The 12638-nt window shown below is 48.1% G+C and overlaps 1 protein-coding gene across 8 annotated transcripts in view; it reads left to right on the forward strand.

Annotated features, from left to right (window-relative positions):
• AGAP1 (ArfGAP with GTPase domain, ankyrin repeat and PH domain 1) overlaps positions 1–12638 on the forward strand; it is a 517259-nt gene that overhangs the window by 313875 nt on the left and 190746 nt on the right. For all 8 annotated transcript variants that reach the window (XM_046018363.1, XM_046018364.1, XM_046018365.1 and 5 more), the window contains one exon: positions 6682–6786. In XM_046018363.1, the coding sequence (XP_045874319.1) occupies positions 6682–6786 (105 nt within the window). The remainder of the gene's footprint in view (positions 1–6681; positions 6787–12638) is intronic.

Genomic DNA, 12638 nt, shown 5'->3' on the forward strand with positions numbered 1-12638 from the left:
TCATAAAACATGGAGGAACCGTAGCAGGTGTTTTATTACAGGAACCAAAGAAGTACTCAGACGTCGCTTAAAAAAAAAAAAAGAAGTTTAGACACATTGAACCTTTCTGAGCTCATGTGGATATGTTTAAACCATGGGAAACTTGTGTTCTTAAACTTGGTAACGAGGAAGCTGTTGGCACCACTGCCAGGGCAGCGGGGCCATTCAGTTACTGTCACCACGAGATCTGGCATGTGCTCCCCCTTCCGTCCAGTCCCGTGCACGCATGGCCCCAGCCACCGTCCGAGCTGATGAGAAATACTCCCTTGGGAGCCAGGGTGGTCTGATCTTCACATGGAGCAGCCTGCCACTGGCTGGTGCCCCCTTGCTGCAGAGGCCCTGGCCACTAAACGTCCCCCTGTGTTGCAGTGAACTCCGTGCTGACAGGCAACATCGCCATTCCGTCCCTCAAACCCAAAACAAAGACTGATGGGCCTGGTTAAGACCCCCAGTCTCTAATGCAGTCAGTAAATCTTTGTTGGTAAATAATTGCGATCGAGCAGAGTTTTAATATAAATTTATGAGTGGTGTTTCATCACAGCTAGGGGCTGCAGCAAGCCCTGAGTGATGAAGTTCAGAGAGCACTTACATTTGTTACATTAACTTTGTGAGTTATTTAAAGCTTGTACACTTAACATTGCTTTTGGCTTTCCATGACCTCTTGGGACTCGGCACACGAATGCACACGACTAATAAAGAGATTGCAGCCAAAAGACAATTCTACCCTTTGCTCCACCACAGGGAAAGTTCCTTGAGCAAAAAAAGCAGGAAGTGTCTGCTTGAAATTCTGGTCTTCTGGTTGTAGATCATTAAAATCACAGTCTTTCTGATGCGCCAGTAAATTAACTAGGTGGTAGCAATTAGATCAACATGTGCCATTTCCAAGTAAGATCAGAGGAACACTGGAGAGGTCACAAAGCCCTTCTGTTTCTTACTATGCAAACAGGTGACAGACATCACAGCTTTAAAATCAGTCTGGAGGGCAAACTGATTCACGGGGAGGCAGCCTGGTGTTGGGGTTACAGGTATAGACTGTCGCCCCTGGGTCTTCCTGCTGCGTGGCTTACCTATTGCTGGCAATTACCCCAAATCACAGTGGTTTAAAACCATAAACATTGTATTATTTCTCGTAGGTCTGAGGGTCAGGCATTTCGGCCAGGCATCATGGGGACATCTCTGCCCCACAGAGGCCTTCTAGGGCTGGGGCAGCCGGGATCCTTCCTTCACTACCATCTTTGGTGCCTCAACAGATGTGGCTCAGATGCCTGGGCATCAAGCCAGCAGCTCAGTGGCCGTCCTGTAGCTGGCACCAGGGCTGTCCTCCACGTAGCCTTGGGGTCTCCCTCTTCACAGTCTCCCCAGATGGAGAGGTGGAATTCTCACGAGGCTACTCAGGGCTCCCAGGGGCATAAAAACAGGAGTGGCCAGACTCTTGAGGCCTCAGCTAGAGCAGGCCCAGCATCATTTCTGCCACATTCTGTGGGCAAATCAAGTCAGAAGTCCCTTGAGGACCACACAGGAAAAATTTTTTGAGGGTAATCTTAGGAGACTAGCTACTTTGATCTGCCCTCCCACATACCATGCACCCTCCCCTTGCCCTCAGATTCTCAAAATCTCATGCCCTGGTGGCATCCAGTTCAGGCTTGAAGTCCAAGACTGTCATCTATACTGGGTACGTGTGATGTGTCTCCTTGGGTGTGATCCTTGCCATCTGAAGACCAGGAGGAAACAATTCACCTAACACACACACTTGCACACACGGGGCAAAACCCTTCAGCCCAAAAGGAGGAGAAAGAGGGGGCCTGTAACAGTTAGTGGTCCATAGCAGCTCCGAACCCAGCCAGGCACCTGTTGCTAATCACCCTGCCCAGGGCAAGGTGGGAGGGGGTGTACTCTCCCCAGGGACACCTTCCTGGGCCCAGAGCTCTGCTGTCTCAGCCAACCTTCCTTTTCCTTAAGAAATGGCCTGGTTTTGCAGCTGTGTGGCTCTCGTCCTACTTCCTGCTGGTCGTAGTTGGAGGGTCAGGGGCCTCTTTTCATTTTAGACTTGTGCTGTGCCTTTTAGTCCAGCATGGTACAATTCCTTTAAAACCCTTGTGGGTATCCTTTGTATCAGATTGTAATTTATTCCATTAGACAAAAGCCACCCCCCAGGTCCTTGTCTTTGGTCCACATGCGCTCTCTAATTAGAAGGATTTGTGAGGCCCTGCCTTAAATCTTTGTGTTCTCAAGATGAGGGTCCAGCTGCCACAACCTTGCTGGGTCTTCATTCTGAGATCACATCCCCTGGCTTCCCTGGATTAGATCTTTGTTCTGAGGCCAGTTCTTACCCTGAGTTTTCTGCTGGCAGGAGAAGCTAGGAATGAGAAACGATTTTTCTCATGTTGGTGTTTAAATTGACAATATTTTCTCTAATCCTGCTGAAGACTGAACACCCTTGACTCTCCCTCCCCCCTCAGCTCATCAGAGCCAGTAGCATGGTGTTCTGCTCGAAAAATCTCCCCTTCAGGTCTCGGGCTTCCCAGGCCAGTTGGCTGTGCCTCACGTTCCTGCAGACAGCAGGTTGGTTGATGACTGTGCCGCTGCCCAGCTGGGCCACCCTTTGTCCATACTCAGGTAGCGTCTTCCTCCCTGTCCTTCTTGCCTGCGTCCACAGCTGTTCTATTCCTGTAGCCTCAGCCAGCTGCCTGGTACCAAGCCATGGGCACATGTTTATGGATTTTACAACAGTGGCATAGCGTGCCGCTTCTGTTTATCTATCATTGCCTACAACCTACCACAAGACTTAGTGATTTCAGGACCACCGACAGAGCACAGCATGGCTTCTCTCTCAGACCTCCCCAAAGCACAGAACCTGCCAAGATTTCTTAACATTTAAACCCTGTGTAGCTCGCATCCCTTCCACTGCTTCTGTTGGTTCAAGTGAGCCGCAGGTATCTCCATGTCCATGTAGAATAATTTCCACGGGGGCATGAATCCCCAGAGGCAGGGTGCATAGGGAGCCATCCCTAGAGACCAACTGCCATGCTGGCAGTGCAGCATGTAGAGAGTTATGTAATCTCTCTGCCTCAGTGGTCTCATCTATAAAACGGGGATAATCATAGTAACTGCTTACATTGGGTTGTGAGCTTTCTCTGGGTTAATATGTGTCACACTCTTAGAGCAGTGACAATATTGTTTTAGAGCAATATTGTTTTGAAATAGTAAATTTTGTAAATAGATGCATAAGCCACATAAGAGTTAAAGAAAACACTAACTGCAGTGATGTCCACACTGATAGCAGGTCAGTGAGAAGTAGTCTTACGCAAGAGATTGTTTTCGAGTATACAGAAGTGGCATCTGAAAGATAGACCAAGTATGTGCTGTGACATCCTCCCGCACAGTTTTGCCCTGGGTAACACAGAATCAAAGAGACTTAGAATCATAAGGGCCATTTGCACCCGCTGATGGGAACTGCCCGCCCATGTGTGTCTCTAGCAGAGAGCCTTCCGGCCTCTGTCATCCTCTGGCGAGTGGGACCATGACTTCATGTTCTTTAAAAGTTGAATATGAACTGGTTTTAGATTTTCCATTTTCTTGGTACTTAAGTAGACAATGTATAAGTTCGGGATGCCAGAAGCATTGTAGTTGAAGTACATGGGCTCGGTCTGATGCAGGGAGGGGCTGCCAGGACCCTAGGCTTTTCACTGCACTGATAAAAGTCTGTCCCAAAGGGGCACAGTGGGTTTGCTCTCCTTGGGCATGTTGGGGGACACTCTGTTCAGATGGGGGCCCCACCGTGGCAGAGCAATTGGGACGTTATGCTTCTGGAAGAGTCTGGGACTAAGAAGGGGCTCCTGGTATGTAGCCATGCGACAGGATGTCTCATTGGGGCTTTGCGGTGACTCTGTGGTTCCTCCAAGTGAGGGCACATTGGACGGGGCCTCCTCTTTCTGCGTGACTTCAGAATTACAAACCAGGATTATCCAACCCCCTTCAGACAGCAGAGCACTGCCCCCGCAGCTCTGGCCATCTGGACCCATGGGCTCCCTGGCACATGGCTGCCCAGGCAGGACTAGGAGACTCTGGGCAGGAATTGTAAAATAAATACTGGTCTCACAGATTCAGGGCTGAGTGGTTTAAGCTCTGGGGTCTTTTTAGACCCTGAAACTCCCTGATTCCCACTTCATACAAATAGTATGAAGAATCAGTGTTTGGAGTAAACTTCAGCAAAAAAAGAAAAAGAATCTAAAAGAGAACACGTTTTCAATTCGCAGAAGCTATTTGCTGAGTCTTGTTGTTTGTCATCTGATTGAGCCTCTGATTACAGAACTTCACCTTGCAGCTGCCTCAGCTGCTCATCAGGGCGGCACGTGTCTCCTCATGACACCTCTCAGGGTGGGCTCTTGCTATCAGTCACAAAGTGGCGGGTACGGCTGGCGGGCCCCAACTTGGGTGCTGCGCCGGGGCAGGGAGCAGGGCGGCCGAGCGTCTCTAACAGCACAGAATTCTTGGGGGTTGGGTAATGAACCCAGCGGGGGCCTGGCCCAGAGGGCGGAGGCATGACCCCTAGGACGCCGGGGTGTTCTTCAGCCCTGCTGACTTGTACAGCATTTGGTTGTTATCAGAGATTATCCTGCAAGGTGAACCATAGGATTTATTTAAGATTGTTAAGATGTGGACATTCAACTTTCCCAGCACCAAGATAAGTCAGCCTAGTTTAGTTCCCTGACAATGTCATCTCCTCTCGTTGCCTCCTACTTGGACTGTTTCCCTCTATCCCCTTAGGAGTAAGTCCTAGCAGCCCCCACTGGGGAGAGGATAATTGTGCATATAGGATTTGCTCGTGAAAGTACCCATAATCTAGCCAGGAGCTGTGTAGATCCATCTGCACAGAGCCCTGGGGCTTGGAAGGGTGGAGGTGTGCAGCCTGCATTTTTGTCTGAGTGCAGATGGACAAAGCTTTCTGAAGCCTGGAACAGCTTCCTGCTACCAGTGACACTGAGGTGACCCCCAGCCCCTGGTATTGTTGAAATTCCATCTGAAACGGATGGTGGAAAAATGGGAACCCACAGGAGAACGTCTGTGAAGTTTTGTTAAGCTGAGTTTTAAAATCTTAGAAATCTGCCAGAGAGGGAAATGTAACAATTTTAAGTGAATGCTTATTTACTGTCGAATCGCCAGCAGTGACTGCCCCTCTCCCTAATTCTTACTCTGCAGGGGGACCTCGAATCACCTGGATTTGTAACCAGCATTTTCCTCGAGGCTGCCTCTCTTTGTTGGTCTCTGCACCATATTTGGTTTAGATTGGTTTTTCTTAGATTCTTAGAAATCAAGGTATGTTGAGCGGAGCAATGCTGTGTGTTTTCTTCAAATAATAAGAACGTGCAGAGGGATGACCTTCTGAAGGTTCACTTGTGAGTTTCTTCAAACTTAGAAATATTTTCCCCCAGAAACAATGTTTCAGGGATAGTCAGGCTTCCCAGCTGGCTCATCATCCATTATACTTGTGAAAATTGGTGTAGAAAGCAGTATTGTTGGAACTTGAACCTAATTATCCCATAAAAGTACTTCCTTGATCTTACCTTGTATTGTGGTTCATGGGGGACAGCAGAATTAGGAAGTCAGGCAAAGCTGGTACAAATTCTCAAGGACACTCATGGGCACCTCTTCTTCTGGAAGACTCTTTCTCACACTCAGAATTTCGCTTTGACCTCGGCCCGGGTACACCAACTAGCATTCTTCTTGTGCCTTCTCAGTCATCCTTACCATGCTGTGAGTTTCTAAATGGGCAGTGAGAGTAAGAGCAAGCCAAGAGATGCTTCACTTTCCCTTGTTCCACGAGGTCAGGGGCTGAAGATTTCAGAGGCAGAAGCTCAAGTTGAGATCATCTGACCTGAGAGGGTGTGGAGCTGCTCCAGGGAAAGAACCCCCCAAGTCAAGGCTGAGCTCAGTGCTAGCCATGGGTTTTCACCCCAGAAAAGCCTGGAGACCACGTGGGAGGTTTGCTGGGAATGGGGAGTTCAAGCAGGAGTGAACTCCCATCAGTTCTCAAGGGAGGCCTGGCTTCAAATTCTGGGTGGTTTTCAAGAGGCCCTAATATGGTTCCATTCAAGACAGATTATGTTAGCCATGGTTTGTCTATTAGATGCTGTACTAAATTTACAAACGGAATTTCATGTTTAGTAAATTAAAAATCCGGAATGAAAAACTGTAAAGTAAAATGCTCTTATTTCTAAATACCAGAAGTTTCAGAATTCAGTTAATGTGTGATTTTTAGAAAGAGAAATTTGGGTTTCCTTTTTAAAAGCATTATACCTTTGGTTCCAGGGTGCTTGCTCAGGTAAAGGAAAGGTGCACAGTGCATCATGGCAGCTGGCAAATCGCATTTGTTGAACCAGCGGCACGAGAGCCCCCAGTAGCGTCACACAGTTAAGACCTGCACACACACAGGGAAAGTGCTTGAACATACGTGTCATTCACAAAGTAGAGGAGAAAAGCTGAATTACCAAGCTAAAAATCAGTGCCATTTCCATTTTATGATGACACGAGGAAAATGAATGTTTAAAATTTCTCAAATTAGTGCCTACTTTTAAAGAAAATCTACGCCAGACTTTATAATTTGTGTTTATGAATGAATATTTGGCTCCTTTTTCCTTCTAGGGCATGTTGCTGAAGCGGAGCGGCAAATCGCTGAACAAGGAGTGGAAAAAGAAATACGTCACTCTGTGTGACAATGGCGTGCTGACCTACCATCCAAGTTTACATGTGAGTGTGGCCCCTTGGCACAGGTGGCAGGCCTGGAGTTCAGCTCGCACAGTGTGTGGGTTGGGGGTCCTAAGCATCAGGAGTCTTGTTCTGAAGTTAAAGTAGTCTTGGGTCTCCTCCTCCATCATGAGGTAAATCATATGCTCCTCACTCTCCATCAGACCATGTGTCTCTCCCTTCCCCTCCCTGTCACCCAGCTCTGGTTCTCTAATTCTGCAATAAAGGGGACAGATAAAGTAAAAATTTCAGTGAAAGTGAAAAGATAAGAGCAGGTAGCAGGAGAGAGAAAAAAGCGAGCATATACCTGAGAATCTAGAACAAAATCTGAACAATTGCATCAGAACCCAGCACTCTGCTCTGAGCAGCTGAGAAAAACAAGAAAGTTAAATGTAGTTCATGACTCAGGTTTTATCGTCAGATAAGAACACAAATCTGTAAGATAAGAGTTTTTCTGCATGTGTTAATAAAATGAGATATGTTGATGATTTATAGAAGATAGATTAAAAGGCAGAATTAATTTTATTTTGGGGGGGAAATGCGGAGGGCATTCTACTCATCCTGAGTTGTCTTAGGAAGCCTGATAAAATCTGAAAATGGGGTGTAATGACAGTTCTCTAAGAACATATTCCGTGAGTCTTGCTAGGTATTTATAGGTCTTGATGTAGATAGATGTGTAGATCAGAATATATAGTGGTAGCTGCTCAGCTGATTTTATCACTGTGGTAAGCTTTTAATTTAAAGATGTCTAAATATTTTTTTTAAAGATTTTATTTATTTATTTGACAGACAGATCACAAGTAGGCAGAGAGGCAGGCAGAGAGAGAGGAGGAAGCAGGCTCCCCGCTGAGCAGAGAGCCCGATGTGGGGCTCATTCCCAAGATCCTGGGATCATGACCCGAGCCGAAGGCAGAGGCTTTAACCCACTGAGCCACCCAGGCAACCCTAAAGATGTCTAAATACTTCAAAAATTCCAGTTACGAACCAGAAGTTACAAGAATACTAAAGAAAATTAAAATCGTTCCCACAGTACCACCTGGGGAACAGGACTGCTGGCATTTCGGGGCATGTGCTCCCAGCCATTTCTGAGCATCGGTGCTTTTTCCTCCCATGAGCACGTGGTCACCCTGTACGCTCTGTCTGTGCCTACTTCCATAGATGATGACCGATCATGTGCCCTGCCCGTGCCCGTGAATACGCTTGTGTGCTGCCATTATTGATAGTGACATGACAGTCATGGTGCAGATATGCCCTGATTGGTGTAACAATGTCTCCAAAAATGGATGTTTGGCAAATAAATTTACTTTGAATTATTTTTAATGTTTTAAGTAATTAATCAGTGTCCTCTATTGACATCCCTATGCCCTTATCCATTTCCCTGGGACCATTTCCTAGCAGTCACTTCCGGAGTTGAAGAGTGCTGATGCTCTCATGGCTTTGGGTATATGTTGCCGGATTCTTGGAAAGAGTGTATCAGTTTTTCTCCACCAGCAACATACCAGAGGGCTTATACCTATATTTCCATGAACATTCACCTTCAGAATAACATATCTGTCATTTTCCAATATAATAGGTAACAAGTGGTACCCTTACTGTTTCGTTTGCTTCCTGGGGTGAATTGCCCTTCTTCTCCGAGTTCTCCAGCAGTGGCTTTCCCCTTCAGAACCATGTTATGAAACAGGTGTTTCGTTAAGTGTCCCTGACTTATTCTGACATTGATAGGAATGCCTCCCATGCTTTACCAGTAAGTAGACTCCTGAGATGTCAGTACTTACTGTACTGAGGAAACTCCTCTGTGCTTGATTTATTTTGGCTGATTTGGGAATAGAGTCAGATCGCTTCTCTAAGAAGCCTGCATGTGGCCGTTCCTGCGTCACCTGCAGCCCACTCTCAGCCTCCGTTAGAACACCAAAGCAGTGTGGGCTCGTCGCTGTGTTCTCTTCCCAGCGCTGCCCCATCAGCTGCCGTCTCACTGGCTCATGTCCTCTTCCTCTTAAGACCACGTCAGGGAGCACAGGTCGGATTATTGACCCAGTTGCTTTGTGTTATTTAGAGAGAGAAGTGTAATCAAAATACTCTTCATGCTCTAAGACTCACTGACTAGGAAAAAGTAGGGTCTGACTGATGAGCATTTCGGGCCACCTTAAGCTCATCTGCTAAGCCCAGGCTTGATCGGAGAGACATCTGCTTCTTCTTGCCAAGGGGAAAAAGCATGAACATCAGTATGTCCCAGAAAGTTCCTGTAGGAAAGATAATGCCTGCTTACTTCCTGTCCCAGCCCCTCAATTAATATAATCACAATCAGTCCTTCAAAAATTCTCCCACATGAGTTTCTTCTTGTGATGCCCCTCAGTGCTTCCCAGTTCCTTTACACACACACACGTACGTTTGCGCACCATGCATGGACATTGTCAGAGCACAGAAAAAGGAGCACAGCGGGGCTTTGCTATATAATTATATGGCAGGCAAGAGCCAGTATCATTGTAAAGTGCAGTTCAGTGAATGCCAGTCTCCTGGGAACTGAAATTACTGAAGCAGGTACCTACCCCACTACCCTCCCCCTGCCAAAGAAGTGGTGTAGTCTAGGGATAGATTTTAATTACCAGAGCATGGAGAGGTGGCATGGCCTTCACTGTAATCCTCCTTTGACTTTATTTCCACAACCAAGCTTTGGATGGAAGTTCAGAGAAGATGTGAGGTCCAGGTACATGTTCTCTTCCAAGATAGAGAACTGCAGATCCCCAACCACAGAGTTAGTCTGGCATTCTTTGGCTCAAAATGGGAAGACTTGTCAAAGGGATGCCCGGGGGCAGAGTCCAGACTTGTTTTAGTGATAAATCCAGAAGCATGCAAATATGTTGCAAATTTGTGTCTTAAAATTCTACACCATGAAGACTGTCCCAATTATTTTAGTCCAGGAAATTTCAAATGGTGATAGAACCCAACGATATCAGTTAAACTGATTGCACTGTGACACCCACTTCCTGGTGGTCTCTGGGCTGTATTATGGCTGGAAGGGTGCATTTGTTGTGAGTGCTTAAATACTGGGGAAATCTGCCTAGGTTAGTGGCTTTGGGTTTCATTACTGTTGGTCATCACTGTTAATGGCTGTTTGCAGTGATCCAAAATAGCATAGCCTACAGCCTGTGTCTCTCCAGGGAGCAAAGGGAAATAAACCTGGCTAAATAATCTGGTATTTGTAGATAGTTTTCCACAAAGACTAACTGTATCTCAGTAGTGGAGTAACGGGGCCAGCTGCTGGTGCCTACCACTAATTTTCAATGATTAGGTAGTGTATTTGCCAAAAAGGAACCTGGTGTGCTTTTCTGAGGATGAGAGTCTAATAATGTAATGATTCTGTAACGGGGTGAGCACTGCAGGATTGAGCATGCCGTGCTTGAAAAGGCACGAAACACGTAGGATTGGAACAGATACTAGGCAGAGCCACACAGCAGCCCCTTCCAAACCAGTGTTGCCACGTGGCTCTCATCACAAGCACAAATGTGAATTTCTTGTGTGCGTGTGTGCTGCTCATGGTCCCCGTCAGGCTGGACCCTGATTCCACCACCAGCCACCTTCAGCTTGGTGATCATGCTGAACCCAGGGAGCTCAGCCCGGTTCTTGCACATAGGGCAGAGTAAGGGATCGAATCAAGTTTAGAGGGAATTACGAGGGCCCTTAATCATTTCATTCAAAGTTGAGATTGCCTGGGAGTATCAGCCACTAGCAGAATGCCACCGGTATTGGAGGGCCCCATCCAGGAGGCTGATCCAGATGCCTCCAGTGTTCATTAGCCAAATGGGATTCCTGGCTGAGCTCCCCAGCAAGCACTCCTGGACAGACAGGCCAGGGCAAGAGTGTGTCAGAACAGGTATAGAACGTGCTGCCCCCACAAGCCTCTCCCTTCCCCACTCTTGCTGAATCGATGCCTTGGCTCCTGCAGCCCCTGGGCAATGCAGATCTCCTGAGACCTTTGCTTGGAAAAGATGCTGGAGCAGCAGCAGATTCTGGATTTAGCTTACCTTGGGCACTGTGGAAGCAGAAGACTGACCATTTCCTAAATTTGCCACCAAAAAAAAAAAAATCTTCGAAGTTTTTAAATGTCTTCCTTGGATGCGCTCAAAGTAAAGAAGGTCTCCCGGAGAGATGAATTGTGATCCTTTAAGAGACCAGTATGTTTTTCTTATTATACAGGTGTCCATTGCCGTATTTGTGTAAATAATCATCCTTCAGACACAAACCCCAAATTTTAATCCCAAGCATAAGTTTTGTGTACATTGCTGTGATTGAAAACAGCCTCTTGACAACCCAGACCATCGGTTTGAGGCCCCAGTGGCGGGCCGGGCCCCGGGCTCCCAGTGGAGTGCCACGCACTTTGAAATGGCGGCTTCAGAAGCAGGCTGCTGGGCGTGAGCTGGGGGACCCAGCTTTGCGGCACACAGTAGGGTTGGCATGAGGCCGGCAGTCTCGCCACATGCTTGGAATGGGTTGGCTGCCAGGGACACTCCCAAAGCTGGCCTCTGAGGATGGCCCACCTCTCAGAACTTGGGGGACCTCCACTGGATGGTGGCCCCATGGTGTCAGTTTCCACTGGTCCTTTTGCTCCCGATCCCTCTTCCTTCTCTCCCATCCTTTCCCAGCCCCATCTTCTGAGACTTCATTCTTCCCAGGTTGGTGGCTTTATCCCCAGCAGCGTCCGTAATCCATCCTGAGCCCCAAGCACAGGCGCAGATGAGTTAGGGACCAGCCATCCTCAGTGGCTGTGACACGCAGCTTGGCCTTGCTCTGTCGTCAATAGATGCAGGCTCTCCCTGCACTAGAGAGAAGTTGTGGAAGGAAACCTGTCACCCTGGCCATATCCCCTACTATTGGAACCCTTACACGTTTTTCTCATGGAGGAGAGAGTGGCTGGCTGTAAGCAGGGATGGAACTGTCTATGTGTGGCAGATCATAGAAAGAGACAGTCTCTCTGGAAACCAGGAGGAAAGAGGGAAGAGACTGACCACCCTAACCCAGACTGAGAAAGTTTCCTGAACGTTGATGGTGGCAGTGCCTCCCGACCCCAGATGTACTCCCCGTGTGCTCCTTGCCCGTGTCAGCCCATCCCTAGAGGCTCAGGAGACGCCAGCAGGGCCGGCCTCCAGCAGACAGGTTCCCACCTCCCCCACACTGTCACAGGGGAACAGGAGGAAGAAGTGACAGTCTCAACCCTAGCTGTTCCTCAGGATGGGTTGTCACCACACTGGCTGCCAGCAGGGCAGCTGGGCAGCGGTGGAAAGGCACTGGCTAGGATGTGGGGCAGCTGAGAGGATGCATGCTTCCCAAGCATGGCAGCAGTTGCCCCACCATAAGCCTGGGGGCCATCCTGCCTTTTAAACACAAGCTGGAACCCATGCATCGGCACACATCCGCAGTCTGCGCATTCCTTCTGGGGAATGCATCTTAACAGTGGACACTGAGCAATGGGCTGGACGGTGTCCACTCTGGAAATCTGGAAGAATCCTTTGGGTGGGGGGTCTGAGGATCATGTGTTCACTTCAGAGGCTTCTCCTGCACCTCTGCAAAACAGAGGCTGATGGAGTCCGTTGGACTTGTGAGGAAAACCCTCTCCTCAGATTGGGGCTGCTGGTCAGGGTCATTAGTCACATGGGATGGTGAAACCTGGGGTCCAGGGTAACCCAGTTCACTTGCTGCCTCTTTCTCAAGATGCTGTTTATAAGGAAGGTAAACCTGTAACCCAGTTTAGGTAATAGGTGGCAGGCTCAGGCAACATAATGAAGCTGTTTTGGGTTTGAGGCTGCTCTGGTGGGCTAGTCGCACTGGTTAGCCCAGGACACAGGACCTGCCAACACCCG

This window comes from Meles meles, chromosome 9 (assembly GCF_922984935.1).
Source record: "Meles meles chromosome 9, mMelMel3.1 paternal haplotype, whole genome shotgun sequence".
Classification (NCBI taxonomy): domain Eukaryota; kingdom Metazoa; phylum Chordata; class Mammalia; order Carnivora; family Mustelidae; genus Meles; species Meles meles.